Raw genomic sequence first — 27,453 nt, 5'->3', positions numbered from 1 at the left:
CCACGGGTTCCTGGAGGAGTGTGGAGGCTAGCCTTCTGCCCACTGACTATGGGCCATAGAAAAGGCTGGTAAAAAGACTTGGTTCGTGTTAGAAGATAGGACCATGTGTGCGGCCGGTCAGAACTTTACCCCTGGGGCGTTTCTGCTGTGTTGGTGGGATCTGCACGCTTTTTGGATATGTTTGGCGCTCAGATCCAGGCTATCCGGGGATGTATAAACTACAGGGATTCCTAGGTGGGAAATGTGTGATTTTGTGTGTTTTTCATATTTTGTCATTTATTGCAGAGTCATGGTGTGTTTATGGGAGTGCCATGGGCATGTTTCCTCTGTCTCTGTATTGTATTTAAGTGGGCCATTGAGCCTGGATTAAACAGATTCATTTTACCCTTCATCAAGTCTAGGCTGATGTTTGGGGAACTTGGGCTATAATCATTACTTCGCTTGGGACTTGGGAGATTCATAACGGATATACTCAGCCGGAGTATAGGAGATCCGTTAGAAAGATCAACCTTTATTTATAGCTCACACTTTCCTTTTGCCTCTGTTAGTTTCACTTGTTCATGGACTTTATATAAACATACCAAATAGTCATGTTACCTGATATTGTTTGCATTTTTACACTTTTTTTGCATTGCCATCCTCATGCCTGTATAACTAAATATTTTGACCTAAACACCCCGAGTATTATTACACTTTTTCTTTTTGTCCAGCTATTGTGACACGGGTTTTGACACAGTGTCGGTCTACTCCAGGCCTGTCCAACCTGCGGCTCCCCAGATGTTGCTTAACTACAACTCCCATGATTCTTTTAATGACACAGATAGCCATGGAATCATAGGAGTTGTAGTTCAGCAACATCTGGGGGGGCGCAGGTTGGAAAGCCCTGGTCTACCTATATTTGCTTGGTAACTGACAATCCAATGTTCTCTGGTCCAGACAATGACCTTCATGGTCTGATTTACTTTTCTTTATTATGAAAAAACTCCTGTCTATTTTGAAATTATGCTTTTTATTTTCACCGACTCTCATATTCCCAATATATCATGTTGTACTGTCTCTTGTAAAATGAGATCAAACAAACAAAACTTGTATGTATACATCAGAGAAGAAGAAGGTGGATAGCAACAGACTTGACTTTAGGTTGATGCAATCATTTAGCTGAAACAAAACCATTAGCTATCCAAAGTGTACCTTAAGATACACACATTTAATAGCACCGTATCAGAATGAAGTCTTAAAAGCAGTTTATTTTGCATTGTGAAGACTATCACAGATTTAAACGGTGTACATAAACAGTACCGTTTGCCCCTAACCCACAATTCTAGAATATATTTTTAAAAAGGTCAATAGAATGAATCAAAGTGGAAAGGTGTGAGCTTGTATCCTGCTCCAGTGTAAAACTTGTTTTGGAACTCCACCCTGCAGAGAAGTAAAGAAAAAAGAAAAAAAAAAAAAAAAAGTGTTTAAATAAAAACAAGCTGCATTAAGGAGAAAAATACCAAATCATATATGCTTTGTCACACAGGCCTAATGTGATTTTCCAAGAACTTACCAGTGCAGACGCAGAGCATGTAAAAATGCTGAGAGTCCCTCCATGATGAGGAGGATAGCAACTGTCAGGACAGCGAAGAATGTGAAGATAACGAAAATAACAATGCTCCATACGTAACTCACATTTGAAAAGCCAATGCGCATAACCATATTCCACAGGACCTCTGAAAGCTCTGAGAAATAATGGACAATGAAAAAATAAGAGGCAGATTCTCTATTGCTTTTATAAACCTGTCCAAAATAAATCTAAATGACGGGGGGGACGTCCGAGCAGAGTTTGGGGCGGCATTTTTTGCCTAGTTTGCCTGGGCTAAATAAGGCAGTGCGTACAGAAAGCTCTATGGGTAGGTATATGTTGCAAGTAGTAGGGCACATGCTTTGTTTGGATATCATTTTTTAATCTTAAATGAGGACATTATAGGTGTACACAAACATTTTGGTTTACAGAGCTGCTTACCCGAACAAACAACTGCACTGATCTGTTTGCAAGTAGGAATTTCTACAGACACTGGAGAAAACCTGGCACTAAATCTATAGATGATGCATGCCCCTTCAACTCTAAATAAAAAGGTGTCCCTGGTCACCCCCAGCACTATTTGTGGTATGTTCAAAACAGATTTACGCACTTCCTTCTAGCCATACAAATCCATGCCAGCAATGTACGCGGTGATAGGCTAAAAGCAGTCAGCTGAAATGCTCAGCCAATTACCGCTACCCATTACTATTACTGCTTCCTCTTTAGCCCCAGCAGCACAGATCGTACAGGATGCTCGGGACGATTATTTAGCAGTACAACATTTAAAACGGTATAGCAGTAAATAGAACTAGGGGATTCCAGACAATATAACCACTTCAATGAGATAAAGCAGTTACAATGCCTACAGTGTCCCATTAAGTAGAAGCACACTAAATAGGGATATCATTTATTAAGTATTGCCCAATAGTTTTACAGGAATGTATATGAAATCCATGGAAAATGTATGCAAAACACAGGTCTTAAACTGTAGGTTACCCCTCACGTTAATAGCCAGTAACCTATGCTTCTTTTTGCACCATTTTACTCATTAAAATGAGTGGATAATCCCGCTGACATTTGGATCACAAAATCTTATACATATTGCAAGGGTCTATATTCTCACAATTGTAAAAACCCCAAAAAGTTGTGAAAACTCGAAGCAAGTAATAAATAAATATATGGTGTGTAAGCTGAAGTCTGAGTAGTATCTGTCTCTCTCATTGCCCTACAGGATTTTAGATTATGTATTTTTTTGTTCACATTGAAATGCCATAGTATAAGCGATGGGTGAGAAGGGGGTGGGGGAGAGAAATCAGCATTGCACTACCATTCAAATCATAAACTCCTAACTTGAAGGTTAAGAAAAAAGATTAAATTTTTGATATTTACGTGCATGTGCCAGGCTTAGAGCCCAAAGCCGTAGGTAAGATGCAGTATTAGAGATGCAGCCCAAACAGTACTCAATGGTGTGAATCATCTGATGCATGAACACCTCTGAAGCGTCAAACTGTAAAGAGAAATACGGCTTAACAATGTATATGTACAAATGGTGGAACAGTGCTAATTCATCTGTACACATGTAGAATAAAAAAAAAGTTTATATTGTATTACTTTTTTTTGGAGTAGAATGTTGGATGCTCTAAAAAAACAAATAAAGTCTGATCATTTAAAGGATTATGGCCTTCTTTTAATAAAAACTTTCCAGACGATTCAATACGGTTAGAAGAATTTTCCAAAATGATTTAGCTAGAGAAGTCAACATTATTATTGGAATGTTTTTTGATAAATCATTTGGAAAGCTTATTAAATTGAAGCCTATATATTATATACACACACTTTTAGAGATAGATAGGATAGATATCTTTATTTAGGTTTTCTACAGATTTATAAAACATATAAATGGTGTACAGATATACAAAGCCCCCAAAGACATTACTGTAGTAATAGTCATTGTTAATATGCAGTTCATGATCTCCAAAAAAAAAAAAAAAAAGAAATAAACAGTAATTCAGGAATAGAATGGAGAGTCACATCAAATCACTTAACTTAAGGGTATAACATTTCTTTTGTCGTAAGTACATCTAGGGATGTATTGAAACAGAACAAAAAAAAAATGTAAAAAAATAAAATTTAGTTTAAAGCTAATAATTTCTGCCGGTGGGCGAGTGGGAGGGTTTGTTTTCTGTAGTTTATACTCAAGCTCACAGGGTGAAACTTGATTACGATATTGTATCCAAGGGTCCCAATTATTCTTATATATCCGAGTTGACTTTGTATCCCTATTAAAAAAAAATGCTGTTCTGCATCACATTAAAAGTTTATTTGTGTTTGTATTTCAGCCCATGTTGGAATAGCTGAATTTCTCCAATATCTGGCTAAGCAGACTTTTGCTGCTGCAAAAATATATATTTGTGTTTATCACATGATGGGAGATCAATGTGGAATAGCAAAGCCTGAGAGGTCAGCCTATATTGTATACCGAAAAGATCTCTGATCTGTTGCTCTAAATCCCCTTTAAGAAAGAAATGTTTAGGACAGTCCCACCAGATATGTACAGGAGAACCTGATGGACTTTGATATCTCCAGCATTGATTCACTTGAGTGGAATACATTTTTTGAGAGCCTGGCAGGGACCATATACCATCTTTGGACTACTTAAAAAAAATATTGCTCATGTTGAAGCCTATATTTTAAAGGAAGATAACATTAGAAGTTCCTTATGTTCCTTTATGCCATTTAATCCATTACCTTTCAAGTGGAAATTCTTCATATAAAAAGTTTATAATGCCAAACTAGGACCACACTAATAATTTGTAAGGAACCTTTGTTACATAAATCATGTAATTTTCACCTTGGCCAATAACTGAAAACTGGCTGGTGCACCAAATATGACAAGAGTTCAAGAGATACACAACACAAGTATGACAGTGATCATTGCAAAGCTAACCTTTCCAGTGCAATATTAGTTGCATTCCTCGCCTATTACCAGGTCCCGGATTGAGTTATAACACAGGTAGGAGCAATTGCATTTACAGAGTCCTGTTGCATCAGCTCTGATGCTAGAATCAGACAGGATGAGGTGATTAACGCTACATTCTCAGATTCAAACGCACGATGGCTACTCATCACCTTGCTTGTCAATCTCAACAAGATGTTTGCCTTAAGCAATCTTTTTATTATAGAGTAAAAGTTGAAAGATCATTATGGAACCCAGCGCACCAATACGGATCACTGGAGAACTATCCCACCATTTCACAACGGAACTTGCCAGGGGTGCCCCCTGTCCCTACTCCTGTTTGCCCTCTCGCTGGAGCCCTTTCTTGAGGCAGTCAGATGGGACGGGGGCATACACGGGGTTCACATACAGAGGATTGACGCATAAGGTCGCGGCATACGCTGACTACCTGCTCTTCTTCCTGGAGGCACCCATGGTCTCTCTACCGAATCTCTTGAAGGCCTTCGGCACGTATGGTAAACTAGCAAATCTTAAATTGAACTTTGACAAATCCGAAGCGTTATCACCAACGATTCCACAGACTTCACGCCCCTACTGCAGACACTACAGGTTGACTTAAAAAAAAGTGATGGTCTGTACAGCTCCTGGTTTGGTCAGATCAATGCCATAAAAATGAATCTATTACCCAGAATACTCAAACAATCCCGATAATACTGCCGAGAGCCTTTTTCCAATCCATAGGCTCTACCTTGATGCGGTTCGTGTGGAAGGGATGCTCACCTAGAATAAGACTGACACACGTGACCATGCCAAGATGCCTGGGTGGGGTGTACCTTCCCAGACGTATTATAGGGCAACCCACCTCTTACGACTGGCATGCGAGGGACACTCAAACAATGGATACCACTGGATAAAGCCCAGATGAATGGCGCCCTCCCTGCATTGGCTGAACGACCCACTGACAAATGCGGCCGCCCGCAAACACCCTTTAATTAGTGTAACACTACAAATCTGGTGCTCGGTTTGAAGAATGCTACAAATTTCTTCTATCCCATCAAGCATGGCTCCAATCACACACAACCCAGAGTTTGCAGAGGGACTAACACAGTCGGACCTGAAAGGATTTACAGACTCAGACTGGATATATTTCAGTCAATGGTCAGACGGTCATACCCTCAAAACCATCGCCGCGCTACTAGGAGAAGGAACCCCCACGGGACTTCAGAAATACTGCTATCACCAAATAGTGCAACATTTCAACTCCATACCACGCACGCACCTATTACACAGAGACATCACCGCACTAGAGAGCTTATGCGCTACTAGGGTTCACCTAAGCCACAGTATAACAATCCTCTACAACTTACTCCTAACAGCCACTAAACCGAAACCGATGGCCTACATGTCTGCCTGGGAAAGGGACATGGGGATTACACTAACAGATAGTCAGTGGCCACAGGCCCCCTCCCCCTTCTCTCCCCTTTTCCCTTCGCCACTCCCTCCCTCTAAGTACATCACACAGAGTAGACGCTACACTAGACGGAACCTCTTACCAAATTAACCTAGTCAGGAAGAAGCCACGCACATACAATAGGTGTACGCAAGCTACGGGGCATTTCCCCACCCAAGACAGACCTACAACGTAGCAGTTAGACTCCTTAAATGTTCCAGGCTCGATGACCCAGAACCTGACTGCCCCTGTTTAGGTTACAACCTGCTGTACATATTCTACAGGACCAGACCTTGCAGTTTCATCCTTTTCTATACATGCTTTCTGCACAATAACGCTCCAAGACATTCCTAGAGATTGTATGTTTATATAGTTCCCTTATTTTCCATTACTGTAAGAAATGCACATTCTGTATCAAAATGGTCTTACTCCTGTAAACCCGCTATACCCCTGTATGCAAATGCATACTCAACGATGCTTGTCATAGCCTGTTCACATACGTTCTCTGACCTGAGGATATTTAGCACCCATCACATCTCTGTTTTACTATAATGCCTGCATTAATGTTTTGTACTGAAAATATATATAAAATAAAGATGGTCAAAAAAAAAAAAAAGTTGAAAGATAATTTAAGAAACCTTGAATAGCCGAAGCATTAGCAATTTATAAGAGACACTAACCTCTTCACCGTGAGCCTTTGCGTCTTTGGCCATATTTTTGGGATTTTCCTCATGTTCTTCACTTTCAGCTTGAGAGGGATCTTCCACTAGTAGAGGTCCATTGTCGCCATCATTTTCTGCATGCTTAAGACAGGAAAAACAAAAACAGAAAATGGAGAGATTTCTTGCTGTCACAATGTAATACCCCAATGTGCAGTATTCAGAACAGCAAGGAACGAGACAGGAAATAACATAACCAGGACTTAAAATGGCCAGACTTAAAGGGACACCTTTACAGCTTAATGTAGTTGTTCTGGTGAGTATAATAATTCCCTGCAGGCATTCTTATGTAAACATGGCCTTTTCAGAAAAAAAAGGCAGTGTTTACATTGCCCCTTAGGAAAACCTCCAGTGGCCACTCCTTAGATGGCTACTAGAGTAGCTTCCTGGGGCAGTGCCGTTCAGAGTCTTAACGCTCTGCATGGAGATGCTGAATTGGCCAAGCCGGCGTTTGGTCCCGCTACGGTTTTTCCTCCTTTCCGATTTTCACCAATTCAATACTTTGGATTGCTTGAAATCATAAAATTATGATGTCAGCAAAGAGGCGGATGGGGGCGGGGCCAGAATCGAAAAGAAGGTACATTTTATTGACTTTTAAGGGGGGAAGCCATCTAAATGGTGGTTGTAACACTATAGGGTCAGGAATACATGTTTGTGTTAACTTAATGTTGGACAAGAAAAAGCGTAGTCAGTAACGAGCCAAGGTCAGGTATAGGGCTATGGAGGTTTAAATACCCCAACAGTAACTTGTGATTGGTCCACTTCATGCCTGCGCCCCCAAAATGTGCATGCATGAATAATAAGTGTAGAAATGTGTAGGAATGATGCAGACCAATGGGAGTCAGAAACTACTTCAGGCTCCCATTGTATATATATTTTTTTTTTTATAAAAGAAAGTGTTCACAACGCTCTTAATTGCTCACAATCGGGTGGCCCGCTCAGAAAGCAGTGATCAAGACGCGCAGAGGACCACAACCCAGGTAAGTACCGCTATACATGCATAAGCTAATTGCAATGGTCAGAAATTCAAATGGCATGGAGATTGCCACAAACCTGGTTCAATCGCAGACTATGGCGTTTCTTCCTCTTATGTTGAATATAGAGACAAATGGGATCTCCTAGAAGAAGAACAGGGATGCACACCACAGCAACTACAACCAGAACAAGCTGCACAACTTGCTGAAAGTATAGAAGAAGGAAACATCTTTACAATACAATAGGTTAGACAGTGAATAGAAAGTACAATCTCAAAAGATACAATACATACATTATAAAGTGCTGTGGAATCTGTTGGCTCTATATGTATAAATGTTAATTATCAATACGCTGATTAAACAGACCAAATCTAAAATAAAATATAAAAACAAATGAGATGTCACTGTTTAAAATGAACAACAATGTTACAAATATACTAGTTAAAAAAAATCTGCAGTAAAAATTCACCTTTATCCCAGGACCTCATCCTCACAGCAGCCTGATGACAAAGTCATCCTTATATCAGGTCTAATCAAATGCTTCTCAAATAGAGGCAATCTGGACCTACAGCACACGCACTACAATCACCATGCTCAGCTAATCCAATGATTTTCAGAGTAACACTGAATCCAACACTAAAGCATTAGCTGTGTTCCATGTCTTGACATAGAAAATAAAGACCTTAGATTTTCAAAGATCTTCATAAGGAAGTGCCTCCAGTGACTGTTAGTCTGACAGTCACGAGAGGCAAGTTCTTGGCCAACTATAAAACAGGTTTTACATTGTCAGAGTAAAGGAACAGGGTCTGTGCATCTAAACCACTACATTAAAGATTTAATGGTTTTGGAGCACAGAATATCCCTTTAATTTATTAAGCCCATACTAAATAGCTTTAAAGTGTTTGTGGCGGAACCCGCCTCGCCACTGGGCATTGGAGAGGCCTGGCTGCCCGCCTCCTACCTTCTGACTATGGCCCCTGGTAAAGTTGTACTTTTGAATGCAATATTTGGGCATATTGTATTTTATGGTGCGGCTACTGGCCCTTTAAGCACAGTGAATGGACTTTTATTGTACTGTGCTGGCCTTTTAAAAGCAGTGTATGGACATACTGAAACTTTTTGGACACTTCCCCTCCCCACAGTTCCCACTCTTCCCCTCCCCAGGATCCATTGTTCCCCAGCAGGGTGTTGTCCCAGGGACACTGCCAAACCAATGGGAACTGGTTTGGACAGGAAAAGCCATGCTTGCAAGTGAAAACAAAGGCCTTCGACCTAACCGTTAAAACCCTGAACCTATTCAAGTGAATTTTGGATATGTTTGTCCCCAAGTTATACTGGTTAAAATAATATAAGTTTTATGTATGTACGATGTTAACTCACAAAGTTATAAAAATGTATATAAAGTGTAACTTTTCAGCTTGGAGATAATTGAGTAGATACAGTAATTGACTCAATTATCTCCTAAGCAGAAGGGAGGAATATGCTGGGTGTGTTTCTATTGTCCCATTGTGTCTGATTGGCTGCTGTACGTGCATTGTATGTGTTGTAATGTGTTTATTGGTTGTTCTGCAAAACCCTGTGGGCAGTACTATGTTTTGTGGATTGTGAATAAAAGAGGCTGTATGTGCCAGTACAGGGAGTTCCTGTTTTAACCCTCAAAGTGAAGTCGTCTCATTCTTGGGGGAGGATTTATTGTATGCTGTTCCAGTTTGACTGCTAGGAGTGTAAACCTATTCATATGGTTTCCTATTCAACTGTCTACAGCATTCAGAGGCTTGAGAGGATTTATATGCTTCTTCGGTTCGGTGATTGTGGTGTCTGCCAGAGTGCTAGGAGCATCCTGTAACGGAGGTACCCATTCGGTGTGCCAGGCGATCCGTTACAGTGTTACTCAAAAGGACATCAATGAAAATAGCATAAGGGAATAATTACAATACACTGTTTAGTTGACAGTCTTCTGTGTACAAGTCTTTTTAAACCTCAGTTGCTTAAAAAGGAAACATGTCCCCAGAATACGGCCAGCCAACTTAAACAGTTCATCCTCTTATTTACTAACTTTCCAGTGATACAAAATTGTTGTACCTTACAAAGATCACAATAAATGTGCATCATCTTACACTGTAAAATGTGTATTATAACATTACTGTAACAGTCTCAATTAAGATAATTTGTTCTGTGATTAAAGGAACACTTGATTTTTTTTTTGATTTTTTTTTACACTTTAGTAGATTTAACCCAAAGAAAATATGCCCATATTTTTTTCTGCATGTTTCCATATGGTTATATGAAAAAAAAATAACTTGGAAAAGCTGCAGACCCGTTGTCTGCAGCCTTTGCAAGCCCTCATGTCTCTCAAAACGAATGTACATAAGGTAAAAACCAAAAACTATATACAAAACCACACGACTTGGAATGTTGATCAAGTTGTTAAATCTTTTCCTCTATACCAGCCTGCTTTATAAAATATATTTCCTATGGCCATTTAGGAAGGTACATAGAAATCGCAGTACAAGTTTTATTTATAGAGTAAACATTTTTTTTTTTAACTGGTATTACTCATGTTTTTCAGGAAATATGACAGTAGTTGAGCCTACTCCCAAAAATTATATTATCCGAGAATAATTTTGACATTTAAAATAAGTTTTAGAATGTGTACTAGGAAGGATTTGTAAACTGTTCAGACAAGAAATGCATGGGATCTATATTTTGAAGACATTAATCCCTATTGCTTTAAATGAAGAACTAGGGTATTGTGGTTTATTAAAAGTCTTTTTCTTACTTGTTTAGGTTTTGTTTTTGGTTGTGTATTGCTGGTCCATTTTACAGATTAACAGGAAGTTCGATCACTTGCACAATACTTTATGAATTCTGATTATTGCAATGCAGGTATTATAGAATACCTTCTGTTTAATCTAGTACGGCAGCAATACTGTAGCAGTGCAGGTATTTAGGGACACTGATATTTTTACGGTTATCAGAGTATTATTTTAAATGCCTTTTTTAATGTTCTACAATAGGACATTTTCCAGTTTTGTATCCCAAATAAAAATAAATAAAAAAAAAAGTGATTTAGAATAACTGCAACATAAACACCAATGTTTATGGTAAAACTGTAGGCGTTTCCCTTTCTTCCCCTCAAAGAGTATCCAGAACCTTTTCCAATTGTAAGCTTGTATTGGCAGGGCAGTCTTGTCCTGTTCTCATATGCCAAATGTGTTTTGTCAGAATTATTAGTTTTTTTTTTTAATATATTGAACAGCAGTGCAGGATATGTTGGCAGTATATAAAATTGTTGTGATTGTAACTGTGGGAATAATATCCCTAATTAGACAATTCAGATACACCTATTGTGAATATACCTTACAAAACTCACTAGTGCATTAACTAAAACAATACCTTAAAATATCTTACTGTGTGTTAAAAGCAATAAAATACAAACTGTAGAGGTCTGAACACTGAAGACACATAGGCAGTTAGGCTGTACATATGTGGAAATCATCCAGCAAAACAGAAAAAGAACATCCACATGGTGAAATACTGAATCACAACCTGTGTGCACAGTCCCATTTCTTGTTATTGTAAACACTGTAATCGGTGTGTGTTCACCAAGAATTTATAGAAAACCCAGGCTTTTTTAAACTAGCACGCGCATGGCAAAGCTTTTTCCTCGGTGAATATCTCAACTCTGGAAATAGTCTTAAGTTTACAGACACATCCAAGCCTCTTCCAGCACCCGGTGCGGATTGGGCAGTTGTGATAAAAGAGTTAGAGTGGAACACAGAAACTGGGCACGCGTTCCTTAGCCTGTAACAAAAGAAGAACAAGCTCACAGGCCAAGCAATCCTTCACAAAAGCCAGACAGAGTGCTCTGGGAGCTGCAGCCCCCCTCAGGACCTCATCACGTCTGGTCAAAACGTGAGTGGACTAACCTATTCTTTCAAGGACAAGCAGAGAACTCTGCTTCTTGACCGGTCTGTCCTTACGACAGGCAGACACTGGGGAGGAGGTCAGGGTGGAGTTGCCCTTTATAAAGGTTAGGAAGGGTGGAGACTGCATTTTATTTTTTAACCTTTTCAAGGAAACCTGTCCTGTGAGAGAAAAGGCAACTTTCCATTTGTGAGGACTACAACTTGGACTTATTCAAAATCGTCCCAGGATTATTTAGGACTTTTAAAACCCATGCATTTAAATAGTTTTATGATATTACACACTTTCCATTCAATAGCCAACTATGATACTACAGTTTCCCATTTGGCAAGTAAATTTTCATGTGTGTTCTGTGCTTTTTACATGATGTGATTTCCTTGGTACGGTACCTTTATAGTAAAAGGACATCTATAAAGTTAGTGATGAGGCACAACCTGTTCAACTTGAGAAAGTCTGGTAAGGGTTTAACGCATTGATGCAATATGTAACATTGACCATGTGCACAAGACACTAGAAATTTGTGTAGATGTGGATAAGAGGATGGCTGGTCATGTTCTGGGACTGTTTTTACAGTCATTAAGGAGGAAAAGTTAATAGCCTCTTGTGTTAAATGGCAGATAATTGAGCAGTGAGACTGCAGACGCCAAAACTGCTTCTTTAAAATAAAAGTTGTTTTGGTGACCCTTTAATCTAAACTGAGATTTCATATGTTTTTATACCATAGTTGCTAGTATTACAATCGGCATTAACCTGATAATGGCCTTGATTTAATATTTTTGGATACGCTTTTCAAAGGATTTCATATTATGAAGATTTTAATATATTTTTAAATTTTTATATGTTGAAAAATCATTTTAAATGTTTCGCCCTCGCCACAACAACCCCCCCAAAATAATAAAGGCCAATGCTATTAACGCTTACCTGTCCTTCGTAAAGATAGATATTTACACTGCTTTTAGTAAACAGGAACATGTCAATGAAGTGTATGAGGATACTTGGGGCTTCTTTTGCATCTACCACCGTCCACACCAACCACTTATACACAACCATAAATACCAGGTACCCAAAAAGACAAAGCAGGAACAGCAGCTCCGGTAGAGACACAACAAAAATCCGATATATTTGTTTGAGGTGACTGCATACAAAAATAAATAAAAATACACAAATGTTCAACAGGAAAATTATGTGCACATCAAAATAGGAGACAATATTTTCCAAGTCTAAAGATTTAAATATATTTAAGAAAATGTTAATTCTCCATTAAATAGATGGTGCTATTCATCAATTCGGTGTTAAACAATGTTGCCAGGGCTAAGGTTTGAACCCTGTATAGGTGTAAAATTAAAACACACACACTCACACACACACTTGTGATTAATGGAAAATGTTTTGCAGTAAATCATACTGTAATTAAAAGCAACTCTCAATGCAGTCTTGTATCCAAATATAGCATACATTAGTGTGTACTGAAACCGCTTTGAACTCAAGTGAATGTGTGGAAGGATAAAAACGTACTTACAAATGTGATCGTGCTAGAATTAGAGAATTATAGAATTTAGAGGATACACAGATACTCACACAAAATTGAAAATACTAAGACATACACCAAATGTCATGTGAAAGACGCCCAGAATAACAGACATCTTCATTTTAAAAGAGTTTAGAAAAGTGAGTTTGTTTGAGGCAAGGCTCCAAATCTGTAAACAAAAGGAAGAAATTATACAACAATAAAAAAAAATATATATATATATAAATAAATAAATAAATAAATAAATAAATAAATAATAATAATAATAATACACACCCCACAACAAATAGACAAAAATCATATAAAGATGCAATTGATTTATACAAGAAACTTACTGGATCAATGCCAAATGGATATACACCTATGAAGACACCAGTCATGTTTGGGTTCAGCGGATCCACAGGAGACTTTGCCTGAAATGCCTTACTAAACAATACATTTAAAGAAAAATGTTAGGCAATAGAAAGCAGGTTAAGAAACATGTGCATACAGAGACTGAGTTTTACTCACTGCAAGTCATTATTATCATATGCCATGGATGTAACATTCCAACCCGAAGGAAAAATTGAAGTTGCACGGCTGAAACACTCGTTATACACAAACCCTGTGTATACAGAGAAGGCACCCATCAGGAGGATAAGATAACGACCACCAAAACACATAGAAAAAATCTGAAACAGAAAGAAAAATATATGGAGAAAATTCTAACAGAACTGCCTACATTTCCCTTTAACATTTTAGTTTCATGACATTTCTCACCTCATTCTCTGAGCGTTTAAGTTTTGGGTCGTCCTCGCCAAGAACTAGCCAGAGAGCGAATAGAAACATAAGGATACCATGTCCAACATCACCAAACATCACAGCAAAAAGGAACGGGAATGTTATGATCGTGTACAATGCTGCAAGAACATCAACATTGTTTTAAGCAACAAGAACACAGGTATGGCAGTAAGTGTAGAAAGTGAAAGCAAACACGAACAAGGACACACCTGGGTTGACCTCTTGATAACTAGCCACTCCGTAGGAATCAACAATTTCTTGAAAACCTGCAGTGAATTTATTAGTGCGGATAAGAGTTGGAGGACTGACAGAACACGGAATCCGATGACAGAATGATTCTCCACCACCTCCACTGTCTTCCTGTGAATGAAAATAGTTCTACATAGTAAATTGCACAGAAAAATTTAAACTATTTAGATTGTAAATTTTTATAATGCAGATAATCCACAAAATGAGATTAGTAATCTAAAATATATTTTTAATTTAATTTGTGGATAATGCCTCAAAAGGGTCCAGATTACTTCCAAAACATTTAGTACTTTACCAAACATACAATGAGAAATCTCTCAAAAACAGACTCACCGAAGCCCTGGCTAGAGCTCCCTGGAGAACGGGTAGGTCATTCACAGGACACCACACTTCACCAATGAGACAGCGCTCACGCACACTACACAAATTCAGGATAAGATAGATGTGCTTCATTTTTCTCACACTGACTCTCCAATGGTGCAGAGAAGAAGCAGCTCGATTTAGAACCTGTGACTGGTAACTCTCGGTCTGAGAAAGGACCTACAGGAAACCAAAAACACATGAAGCATGAAAACATTCCATTGACTCAAAATACAATAGATTGTCACCACTCATCCTCCCTAGGCCAGGTAGAGAAGCAGATAGTACCCTCCTTATGTGCTCTCCTCACTCACCCTACAAAATCATACATTCCCCCAAAGTTCCCAGTAATACTAAATCGCACAAGATAAGTAGACAAATATTTACGGTATACAAAAAAGGAAGGATGTAGAATACATATATTCTATATTTTGGTGATTTTTCTTACATGCATCTCATACATGGTCAATCTTTAGTGACATGAACAGATAATAAGGGACACATACACTTTTGGATTTTGGAGTGGAATGCTCATAAAAATTGAGGGTTGTTACTCTAGATGACCTTCTAAAAAGGTCAATAGAATTGCCAACAAGAGTATCAATATCATAGATATTGTAATGATAATGGGTATTATTCACTTAAAGGACCACTCTAGGCACCCAGACCACTTCAGCTTAATGAAGTGGTCTGGGTGCCAGGTCCTTCTAGGGTTAACCCATTTTTTCAGAAACATAGCAGTTTCAGAGAAACTGCTATGTTTATGAATGGGTTAAGCCTTCCCCCTATGTCCTCTAGTGGCTGTCTCATTGACAGCCGCTAGAGGCGCTTGCGTGCTTCTCACTGTGATTTTCACAGTGAGAGCACGCCAGCGTCCATAGGAAAGCATTGTGAATGCTTTCCTATGTGACCGGCTGAATGCGCGCGCAGCTCTTGCCGCGCGTGCGCATTCAGCCGACGGGGAGGAAAAGAGGAGGATCGGAGGAGGAGAGCAGGAGGAGATCTCTCCGCCCAGCGCTGGAAAAAGGTAAGTTTTTACCCCTTTCCCCTTTCCAGAGCCGGGCGGGAGGGGGTCCCTGAGGGTGGGGGCACCCTCAGGGCACTCTAGTGCCAGGAAAACGAGTATGCTTTCCTGGCACTAGAGTGGTCCTTTAAGTTTAAATGCCACGTCTTTTGCAAAAGTCTGGATTCATTCAGGGGCACCTGGACTGCAAAATCAACACATTATTCACACTATCTGCATGAGGGGGGATTTTGGATGGATTTCAGTATTCCTAGATTATCTAGTTTGCTGAGCAATCTGAGCCTAGAAGTCTTTCAAATCTAAAGAAGGTATTGTTGAGAATTCAAAGTGGAGTTCAAATTTTAGACCAAAACAGCAGAACTCAAATCATAGCTGACTTGGAGAATTTTACCAATTCAGCTTTTTTTGGTCTGAACATTTAATTCACTTTGAATACCTGACAATTCTCACGTTTGTAAATAACCATTTTTGCCTTATTTTGGCTCCAACAAATATATTTCAGGCATTCCCTGGATGGTGGGCTAAGGTAACATCCCCAGGACGTATCGTTCCTGGTTAAATACTTTGTTATTATTATTATTCCAAATTCCTGAGTTATTTGATAAAGCAGGCCTTCTTGTAGCTATGCTCAGTGTGTGGTCTATAGAATTTTCGGTTCCCTTTAAGTAACTGTCTGATAGTAAATGCAAAGTGTGTTTTCTTCCAATCTCATTATCAATTTATTTTCTTTCCCCTTGTTGGCTTATACACTTAACTGTCAACATGCAATTAGATTATAGATAAAATGTTTCAGATTCAGTGGTGCCTTGCAATAATAAACAGAAAATAAGCTTGTTTTATGGAGTCCATACACAACCTGTATGAAACTTTTATTTACAATAAACTTATTACATAGTTACAAAATTGACTAGGTTGAGAAAAAAAACTAAAGTCCATTAGGTTCAACCTTAAAACACATTATTTTATGATCCAAAAGAGGGCAAAAACCCCAAATGTAGCCATTTCCAATAATGCAAAATAAATCAATCTTGACTCCACAAAGGCAATCAGATTTCTCTTTCGATCAATATCCTGGTTGACTAATTTGACTTTGCTTCACCAAAGACAGTCTCCTGTATTTACCTAGAGTCTATTCTTGACGTCTGTGACTGGCAATAAGCTAGCTTTTCATTCAAGGCATTTACTTGAGTCCACATCTGTAAGCAGAATGTTTTGTGCAAGTATCTCTGCAGCACAACTTCTTAAAAAAAAAAAAAAAAAAAAAAAGGATTTTGAACAGCCGAACAGAGCGGTCGCAACTCCAGTGAGCTCCGTGGATTACAAGCTTATTTACAGTCAAACTACAAATTTCACCCCCCTAAAATACAAAAAAGCAGGCTGATTACCCCGACAATCCAGACAGCATGGGGAAGAAGACCAAAAAACTAAAATCGGACGGGACACGTCCAGGCGCAAGTATCGGGGACCTGTGGCGGAGAGCGCAGGGGGCCCAGGAACCCCACATGGCGGACTACACAGACTATATGGACGACCTCACTAATTCTGATGACCCACTCTCGGACCGAGAAGAGGTGGCCATACCCGCTATAAAACAGCCGTCGCAACCCAAGACACAGACGGACACGGCACCGGTCACCAAGGCGGAGATGAAGGAACTGCTGGCGGAGCTCAGACGGGGCATCCAGGCCGACATGGCGGATATGAAGAAAAACATCCAGGGCCTGTCGGACCGAGTGGGTGTCGTCGAGCGGGATTCCAAAAGCCACACGCAGCAAATAACCGCGCTGCAGCGAGATGTAACCTCCCTACAACAACAGTACCTGCAAACGGAACACAAAATGGCGGCGATGGAAGACACGCGGCGGGCCCAAAACCTCAAGATCCGGGGTATAGTGGACTCTATCTCGGACGCCGAGGTACCTCACCTCATCAGACGTCTGGTAAGCACGATTCTCCCCGCGAGACAAGCCAAGGGAATGAGCATTGAAAGCGTATTCCGAATACCCAAACCCGCGACAGCCCCAGCGACGGCACCCAAGGACATTATTGTTAAATTTCACAAACGTCATGACAAAATGGCAATAATGGCCGCCGCCAAAGGAAACACACCTTATACCTTCGAGGACATGTCCCTCACGTTCTATACGGACCTATCTAGAGGAACTATGCAATGGCGCGCATCCCTCAGGCCACTCACCACCTTACTCCGTGCACACAATATAACATACCAGTGGCGTCCACCCCGCAAGTTACAGGTGCTCCATGGGAATGATACCTACCTAATCGCCGACCTCCTAGAAGCAAACAGGCACCTAGCAGCGTGGGGCCTCCCCCCCGACACCCTACAGCGGCCTAGCAGACCCGCCAACACCCATACGTGGAATCCAGCCACATCAGAGACATTTGTTCCGAGGGGATCCCCCCAAACGGCACGGTCAACGAGCCCCCCTTGATACCGTAGGTGGACTTACGGACCCACACCCCTCATTTCCTGTGCTCCCGTGGGCAGTATGGTCTGTTGCCCGTATCAGAAGCTACCCCATGAAGCATACCGGGAACATTGAGTGACAGACGGCGGCTGCCTGCACCCCGGTTACCGATCTGGTCGCAGTACGAGCTGCCTGACGTTCCTGTGGGGATATGGTTGACTTCACGCCCGAAGATGCGAATGTGTCAATTTGCTTGTTTTGTTCTCATTGTTGGACTCGTTTTGCACATCCACCCAGAAACAGCTGGACACCGAGCTGCCTAAGTATACTGTTTGAGGACTACCTTGCCCGACTACTCTCCTAAATCTATGTCCACGCTCAGGTCTTCTGTCTAGGACCAGACTCCTTATCTAAATGTGCCCATTAATTTAGCGGGATCAATAGCGCATGTTCTTAGGCTCTTACTTAAGTTCTTCACTCAGTTACATAAATATGTGTTCTCTTTTTGGCCCATAACTCACAGGCCTCTTAAGGTTGGGGCTGCAACTAGTTAAGTCTTGTAGCGCAATAGATTAAGGGCAAGATCGTTGTCTCATAGTTGGGTAACCCGACAATTAGTGCCAGTATACTGGGACATGACCCTCAGGCTGCCACTAATTCACACAGAGAGCTCAGTGTCCTAAGACTCACCCAAATGACATTGCTGTATTACTGTATTATGTTTTTGCTCTGACCGGTTAACCTGGACTCTCTCGTTACGCACTCACTGGATATCGTTTGATGTTTATATGTTATTCTCAGGTATCACAGCGTGCTAAATACTTGGCACTCGGAAGTAGCATGTTTTTCCTGGGCTTACCAGGTGCTCCGGCAAATTAGTCACAGGTCAGACTCTCCAATTAATGCCCACCCTTTTTTTTTTTTTTTTTTATTATTATTATTTCCCTTTGCCTACTATAGCATCCGCATAGATTTTAAACGTGTCGCCATTCCACTGCTCTACCCAACTCCCCAGCGTAGTCCACATGCGGGGTTAAGAAGCTTCAATCTAGTATCTAAAGTAACACACGCTAGCAGAGACCAATCTTTTTCATTCTCTTTATTAGTGAAGCGACATCACTGTGTAACCTCATCCTATACCCACCTAGTATGAACACTGCTCAGGATAACCATACCACAGGCTGCGCTGGCTAAGAAAAATCGGGCCACAGCATTTAAAAATCTTGAACTACTCTCCTGCTATTTCTATGATATAGTTACCACAATCTTGACCCAGATAGCCTTACAAAACTTGTTTGAAAATCCTGTTATAGATATTTTAAAAACAAAATGGTGCACCGTGAAAGTATTGCCTTATTGCTTGTAAATTAGTATCCTGACTCTCTTGTCAATTGCCGTTGGGGCATGACAAGCGGTTTGTTATTATTTGCACTACAAAAATAAAGAATTCAAAAAAAAAAAAAAGAATTCAAAAAAAAAAAAAAAGGATTTTTATGGCTATATATTTGTGGCCGCATACAAACCTCTGATTGGCAGCCTGGTGTCAGAACCTCTTTAGTCGTCTAGTAACAGAGCTTCAATTTGCACTTAAAGGGACACTCTCCAAATACACTACCAATCAAACCAGTCTTCCTGGTAAGCATTCTTACAGATTGTGTGGGTTTTCAGGATTACCTGCACTATAGAGGCCAAGGTGGGGTGACAACGGAACACTTCCAATAAAAATATCAAACCGCATCAACTTGGTCCATACATTAGAACAAGAAAATTTTGATTATATTTGTTTCTGACCCACACAAGTTTTATCTACTACAAATTGCCATCTTACCTTCTGCATGTCCTGGATTTGCACCAAAAGGTCTCTCAGCGTCTCCAAACGAGCAGATTCTTCATCAGCATACGGGTATATGTGACAATGAAAGCTAAAAACCCAAAACATGACAGAAATTGAAGACACATGCAAACTATGATCGAATAAACAACAGATGCACACACTCACCAGTTGGCAATCTTTTTTATCTTCTCTCCAATTCTCTCCCCCCAGTAGGAAATCAGGAATATTATCTGAGTAACACTTTCACCCTACACCCAAGAGACCAAACAACAAGAATTGGTCTGTTAATTCACGTGTTCAATTTAAAAATATTTTTTCTAACATATCAAGTACCACAATATCATAAGACCTCATTCACCAAGAGTACTGGTTATGGCACAAAATAAATATATCAAATCACAAACAAAAGCTCTCCTGGTACTTTAAATCTGGACCCTTTTCTGCAGCTTGGCTAATCCAAAAGTAACATTTCATAGCTCAGGTGTGATGGATACCAAAATATCAGGGTCCAGACAATATCTGACAGACCTTTTCTCTTGGATTGGTGTAGACGCAAATGTATTACTGATTGGTTGCTTCTCTATAGACCAAAAAGGCTCTTTACAGCATCAACTGAAATTATATGCAGTGCTGTGTAGTTGAAGTCATGTAGTCTGAGTCAGAAGCAGTTTTGGGTTACTGGAGTCATTAATTAAGGAGTCGTAGGTTTTGTGTACAGACTCCACAGTGCCGCTTTCAATGTGGACTACATTTGTAAGCTTCACTTGAGTTCAGTCTACTCCTCCAAAAGCTCTCAAATTCTCTCCTCCTAGTGTCTAGGTTTTGCAATGGTTCCACCGTACCTTGTTTTTCAATTTCCCGGTCTTAAATAACCCAATCCCTAAGCCTTTGCCCTTGGCCCATGCATTCATGCAGGACTATGTTAAACGCTCTCTGCCAATGACATACTACCAAATTACAGTATTCCATGCATCACTAGCTGTTCTATACCAACTCCTAGAAAATATATAAGCCTTTTCAGGGTAAAAGATTAACTCAAGAGCAAAAAAAAAAAAAAAAAGTAGTGTGATGTAATTCCAGTAAAATACAAGTTTAGCAGGCTAAGATTGCCACAAGGCATATGTATGTATATGTGTTTGTAGTATCAGTTAGTTAATTACACGTAGCTAAGATACTGTTATCACTGTACTGACCAGGTGCAGGAATGTAAGAACTGGAATTACGCGTCCCTCTCCTTTGTATCAGATGAGCCACGTGGTTAGACCGGATGGATGAGTTTAGACTCTATTTATTAAATAGGTTAAGGGTATGTGTGGGTGTAGTTAATTGTGGGAGGAGCTACAGTGCTATATAAGGAATGTACTCTATGTATTCAGTACTCAGACTTTGCTGTATTTTGGTGACGCTAGTCCCTCTGAGTCCCGATCGGTGATCCAATAAAGAATCTCTTCCTTCCTGAAGAAACCTGTGTCCATCTCTCTGTGCTTGGCTTCCGTCAGTTTCTCCGGTATCATTTGGTGCATTGGCCGGGAAGCTCATCGTTCAACGGTAGCTGAGAGGCAGAGGCGTGAGACGGTCTATCTTTGCCCACGTTCTCTACGGCTGCACCCCTGAACTTCTGCGTGGACCTCCCTTCGTCTCGGCGCCACTGGTCTGTTGTCCAGGAGATCATCGGCCTCTACGTGAGAAGTGCTGGGGTGTCCCCGTCGATGAGTGTGAACTCAGGTTCAGGAACGAGGAGGTAAGACAACTGCTGTTTTAGACGGCAGGACCCACTAGGGGTATACCGATTGTGCGGTAGGCCCAAAGGGGTTTTGAATCTGTGTATCTGCCCCCTCTGTCGGAGGGAAGGAGCGAAGGCGCACCGCTCGATCGAACGCTCTTTAGTCAGACCGTTTGATTTGGTTAGTCAGGCGGGGTCCTGGTGTAAATAGCCCTAGCCGGACACCGGTGTCTTGTCTAGACTAGCGTTCTAGGGTGTATATTACGTTCGCTAGGTCGGAGGGACCGGGAGACTAAGCGGCGCCTGTGTAAATTCGGTTCGCTAGTTCTCATCCTATCTGGGCTAAGTGGGAAGGCGTGTAAATTTGGAACCCACTAGACTTTTGATAGTGCGACTAAGAGGCGCCTGTGTAAATTCGGTTCTCTAGCTCGCTATATATGTGGTGATTGGGCAGTGTGGCTAACCAAAACGGGTGTATATAGTTTTAGGTAGTCCATTCAAGGTACTGGCCAATAGTTTAGTTGGGAATTGTAAATGTGTTAACGATTGTTTTAGTAAAGTGTATATCTTGTTAGATAGCGCGAGCTCAGCCGTCTAGCGAGAGTGTTAATAGTGTGTTGCTGTATTATAGTGCACGGTACCATAACCCTGTATATTTACTGACATTATATAATAAGTACTAATCATTGTCGTCCATTGCATGTTTAACACCATAACCACTAATAATTGTATTGTGACCTTAACTTGTGCTTTGACCTATGCTAACCGTACTGTAACCGCTATTTGTAAAAGACGATGTTACTGGGGTGTGTTATAGACGGGTAATTCGTATATAGAGAATTATAGCGTGGGTGACTGTATAGTTACGCCAAAGGGCATAATATTGATTATATAGTGACTGGTGTAACAGCTGTGTGTGTACGGGAATTCCCTGAGTGTTTATTGTTATTGTGTACGTTTCACTTGGTAACCGTACCACGTGGTGCTGTTGCCAGAGGAAACGGGTGTGACTGTTGAATAGTACGCGTGTATAGTATTCGTTGTCGACGACGTTCCATTGTTAAGTATGGGTGCGTCGCAGTCAACGATTCCGGATCCCTTAGGATGTATGGTTAAGAATTTTAAAAAGGGATTCAAAGTTTGTGATTTTGGGGTAAAGATGTCTCCTGTACGTTTGGTCACTTTGTGTACTAGGGAGTGGCCTACTTTGGTTGCGGAATGGCCGCCACGTGGCAGTTTGGATCCAACTCTGGTACAGCGCTTACACGTGGCTGTATCGGGTAGGCCTGAACTTTACGGCCAGTTTCCTTATATTGACTGTTGGAGACAGGCCGTAAATGACTCGCCAAAATGGCTCCAGACATGCCACGAGGAGCAGTGTCGCCTCATGGTAGCTAGGACTTGCTCGTCCACTAGGACTGGTGTTAGGCCCATTTTGGACACGCCCCCTGAGTCCGAGATCCCTTTGCCGCCCCCTTACTTTCCGTTAAGAAGAAGTGACGCAAACGCAGGAAGTCCTGCACCCCTCCCCTCATTACCCTCATCCACTTCCGCTTCCTCCTCCAGTACAGGATCCACCCCCCCTCGTACTAAATCTCCCCTTCCGGAACCAGAATCCACCCCCATTAGAAACGAATATCCTGATTTGGCGCCACTTCAGACTTCCGGTCAAGCTTCATCTAGCTCGGCTCGAAGTGTTTTATTTACGACCTTTTCCCAAAACCGACCTCCCACATCCCCATACCCTATCTCTCCCCGACCGGAACCCATGACTGACGCCTCTCTACGTAGCCCCATCCAAACCCGACAGTTGACTGGTGCCCAACAATTAAAGCACTATCAGATGCCTCTTCGTCTGAATCCCGGGTCAGCTTATATCGATGCCGCAGGTCAAATGGCACACGCTGACCCAGTCTTCGTATATGTCCCATTTACCACAACCGATCTTTTAAACTGGAAGACCCATAATTCCTCGTATACTGAGAAACCACAAGCTATGACTGATCTGTTCACCTCAATAGTACAGACGCATAATCCGACATGGGCTGATTGCCAGCAGTTACTAATGACTTTATTTAACAATGAGGAAAGGACAAGAATAAATCAAGCAGCCATTAAAGCATTAGAGGATAGAGCCCGTGCTTTGAACCAAGCCAATCCAGCAGCATGGGCCGCGACACACTATCCCAACACCGATCCCGATTGGAACGTAAATGGTGCTGATATGGTTCAACTCAGAGCCTATAGAGACGCTATAATTGCTGGCATGAAAGCCGGAGGAAAGAAAGCCATTAACATGTCGAAGACAGTTGAGGTGATCCAGAAAAGCGATGAAGCGCCCAGTGTCTTTTATGACCGATTATTGGAGGCATACCGCTTGTATACCCCCTTTAATCCGGAAGACGCAGACAATTCCCGAATGGTTAACTCCGCCTTTGTCAGCCAAGCATACGGAGATATTAAGCGCAAGCTACAAAAGTTAGAAGGGTTTGCAGGTATGTCCATCACCCAACTAATGGAGGTAGCAAATAAGGTCTATATGAACAGGGATACAGAAAGTAAGAAAGAGGAAGAGCGCAAGATGCGTAAAAAGGCTGATATGCTAGCGGTAGCGATCGCAGGCGTAGATAAACGGGGCCCAGATAGAGGCAATAATAGATGGAGTAGGGAGCCTTTGAGTAGGGATCAATGCGCGTATTGCAAGGAAGAAGGGCATTGGAGGAACGAATGTCCGCAAAGAGAGCAGTACGAGAGAGACCAACCCAGGGCAGGCTACGGAAACTTTAGAGGTAGAGCGAGAGGTAGAGGAGGCCCCGGAGGGAGTAATGGTTATAGAGGGAGTAATGGGAACAGAGGAAGTGTTAGGGAAGACAGGTATATTCCAGCAGCGCAAAGGTCCCGCGATAGAGAAGGTAGGGACTTTGTAGGATTGGCTGACACTGTCATGGAGGACTATTGATACCGACCGGGCTCCATCCCCCTTGGTCGAGCGGAGCCTATGGTCGATGTATCAATAGGGGGGAAAAGGAGTGCGTTCATGATCGACACTGGTGCTGAACATTCAGTGGTGACTAATCTAGTTGCTCCTCCATCTGGAAGGACTATTACTGTGATAGGAGCAACTGGAAGAAGTGCTGAAAAACCGGTTCTTAAAAGTCGACTCTGTACATTGGGAGGCCACGTAGTAAAACACCAATTCCTTTATATGCCTGAATGTCCAGTCCAATTGCTGGGACGTGATATGCTATCAAAATTACAAGCGCAGATTACGTTCCTACCAAATGGAACAACATCCTTAAAGTTTAATGGACCTTCAGGTATTATGACTTTATCCGTACCAAAGGAAGAAGAGTGGCGACTTTATACAGTGTTGACTAGCCAAAACCCTAGGAGTGATGAGACATTGTTTAACATACCAGGAGTTTGGGCAGAGAACAACCCACCAGGACTGGCCCGCAATATTCCACCAATAAAAATTGAACTGAAACATGGGGTTTATCCAGTGAGCCTAAGACAATATCACATTCCGCAGAAGGCTAAGAAGAACATCCAATCCTATCTGGATAAGTTCATACGGTATGGTATCCTAAAATTCTGTACTTCCCCCTGGAACACCCCATTGCTGCCTGTTCAAAAGCCCGGTACAGATGAGTATCGACCTGTACAGGACTTAAGAGCAGTCAATGATGCGGTTGTTAGCATACATCCAGTTGTACCCAATCCATATAACCTGCTTGCTTTAATTCCGGGCGGGGCTACTTACTTCACAGTCTTAGATCTCAAAGATGCCTTCTTTTGCCTCCGAATTGCCGCAGAAAGCCAATGTATTTTCGCTTTCCAATGGGAGAACGCTGTAACGGGCTCAAAACGCCAAATGACTTGGACAAGACTGCCCCAAGGGTTTAAAAATTCACCTACCCTATTTGGTTCAGCTCTAAGTCAAGATCTACTGGATTTCGAGTCTATCCCAGGAGAATGTGTATTGTTACAATATGTAGATGACTTGTTGATAGCAGCAGTTACAAAAGAAAAATGTCAGCAAGCAACGCACGATCTACTACATATTCTCTGGAAGGCAGGATACAAGGTGTCCAGGAAGAAGGCTCAGTTGTGTTTGCCAACTGTCAAGTATCTGGGATTCCATATCTCTGAAGGTCAAAGGATTATGGGGCCAGAGAGAAAAGAAGCTGTCTGCCAAATACCAATACCCAAGAATAGAAGACAAGTGCGAGAATTCTTGGGGGCAGCAGGCTTCTGTAGGATATGGATTCCCAGCTATGCGATACTGGCAAAACCTCTGTACGCAGCCATCAAAGGTACAGAGCACGACCCCTTCTTATGGACCCAAGAACAGCAAACGGCATTTGAAGATGTGAAGAAGGCTTTGATGAGTGCCCCAGCATTAGGTCTACCTGATCACACACGACCATTCTACTTATATGTACACGAGCAAAGAAGAATGGCTGTGGGAGTATTGACACAGTACTTGGGATCATGGCAAAGACCTGTTGCCTACATGTCTAAGCAACTGGATGCAGTGGCCAGCGGACTTCCACCTTGTCTAAGAGCCGTAGCTGCAGCCGCCCTGCTAGTAGCTGAAGCCGATAAACTCACTCTGGGTCAAGAACTTTATGTACGAGTCCCACATGCAGTACAGACGTTGTTGGATTACAAAGGAAATCATTGGTTTAGTAACAGCCGTATGACCAAGTATCAAGCAATGTTGTGTGAAAACCCAAGAGTGCATTTAGAGACTGTAAATACCTTAAATCCAGCTACCCTTTTGCCGCAACCTACTGAAAGTCAACATGATTGTTTGGAAGTAATGGATGAAGTATTTTCAAGTAGACCAGATCTTCGTGATTTTCCCATCCAGAACCCCGATGTTCAATATTACACCGACGGCAGTAGTTATGTGAAAGAAGGGATCCGCTATGCAGGATATGCAGTGACAACAATAGACAAGGTGATAGAAGCTCGGCCACTGGCGAAAGGAACATCAGCACAAAAGGCAGAATTAATAGCACTAACACGAGCGTTACAATTGGCTGAAGGTTTAAGAGTAAATATCTATACGGACTCTAAGTATGCGTTTTTAACCACTCATGCCCACGGAGCTTTGTATAAAGAAAGAGGACTACTGAATTCAGAAGGCAAAGAAATCAAGTACGCAGCTGAAATCCTACAACTATTGGAAGCAGTGTGGGAGCCGAAAGAAGTCGGTATCATACATTGTCGAGCGCATCTGAGAGGAGATGGTGATGTAACCAAGGGAAATCGGATGGCAGATAGTGCAGCTAAGCGTGCTGCTGAATCAGGAAGACAGGAGTATGTGGGGCATATAGCTGCTCTTATACCAACTCCACTGTCCCAATGGACTCCAGTTTATACAGCTCAAGAAGAGGAGTGGTTAAAGACTGAACCGGGAAAGTATTTGGAGAACAAGTGGTATCAGCTAGAAGATGGAAGAATAGTCATACCAGCATCACTAGCGGTAGAAATTGTCCAAAATTATCACAACGGGACACATTCTGGGAGAGACAGTACTGAAGAATCTCTCAGGAAACATTTCTACATACCAAGATTGTCCAACTTGACTCAGGCCATTGTACGCAGATGTGTAACGTGTGCTAAGAATAATGCAAGACAAGGACCAGTAAAGCCACCAGGAGTCCAGTTTATGGGGGGACTCCCCATGTCCGATCTACAAATAGACTTTACAGTAATGCCTAAATCGGGTGGACATCGTTACCTGTTGGTAATTGTGTGCACCTATTCAGGCTGGGTAGAAGCATGTCCTACTCGTACAGAGAAAGCAGGAGAAGTTGTAAGATTCCTGCTACGAGAAATAATACCCCGATATGGACTACCCTGTTCTATAGGATCGGACAATGGTCCAGCTTTTGTTCATCAGTGCCTACAACAACTGACTC

At 41.5% G+C, this 27,453-nt stretch overlaps 1 protein-coding gene across 1 annotated transcript in view; it reads right to left on the bottom strand.

Annotated features, from left to right (window-relative positions):
• Nucleotides 1-1,227: 1,227 nt before the first annotated feature.
• Nucleotides 1,228-27,453, bottom strand: part of LOC134575636 (V-type proton ATPase 116 kDa subunit a 3-like) — a 37,975-nt gene continuing 11,749 nt past the window's right edge. Inside the window, exons 7-20 of the mRNA XM_063434975.1 lie at nt 19,963-20,045; nt 19,792-19,885; nt 14,484-14,690; nt 14,111-14,261; nt 13,881-14,020; nt 13,632-13,792; nt 13,457-13,547; nt 13,172-13,290; nt 12,515-12,728; nt 7,746-7,871; nt 6,654-6,776; nt 2,957-3,074; nt 1,553-1,724; nt 1,228-1,419 (exon numbers count right to left, since the gene is read on the bottom strand). Coding sequence (XP_063291045.1) covers nt 1,344-1,419; nt 1,553-1,724; nt 2,957-3,074; nt 6,654-6,776; nt 7,746-7,871; nt 12,515-12,728; nt 13,172-13,290; nt 13,457-13,547; nt 13,632-13,792; nt 13,881-14,020; nt 14,111-14,261; nt 14,484-14,690; nt 19,792-19,885; nt 19,963-20,045 — 1,875 coding nt within the window. The 3' untranslated portion in view covers nt 1,228-1,343. The remainder of the gene's footprint in view (nt 1,420-1,552; nt 1,725-2,956; nt 3,075-6,653; nt 6,777-7,745; nt 7,872-12,514; nt 12,729-13,171; nt 13,291-13,456; nt 13,548-13,631; nt 13,793-13,880; nt 14,021-14,110; nt 14,262-14,483; nt 14,691-19,791; nt 19,886-19,962; nt 20,046-27,453) is intronic.

This window comes from Pelobates fuscus, chromosome 10 (assembly GCF_036172605.1).
Source record: "Pelobates fuscus isolate aPelFus1 chromosome 10, aPelFus1.pri, whole genome shotgun sequence".
In the NCBI taxonomy this organism is placed as follows: Eukaryota; Metazoa; Chordata; class Amphibia; order Anura; family Pelobatidae; genus Pelobates; species Pelobates fuscus.
The sequence above is the reverse complement of the archived record's forward strand: the minus strand, read 5'-3'. Positions and strand labels throughout refer to the sequence as shown.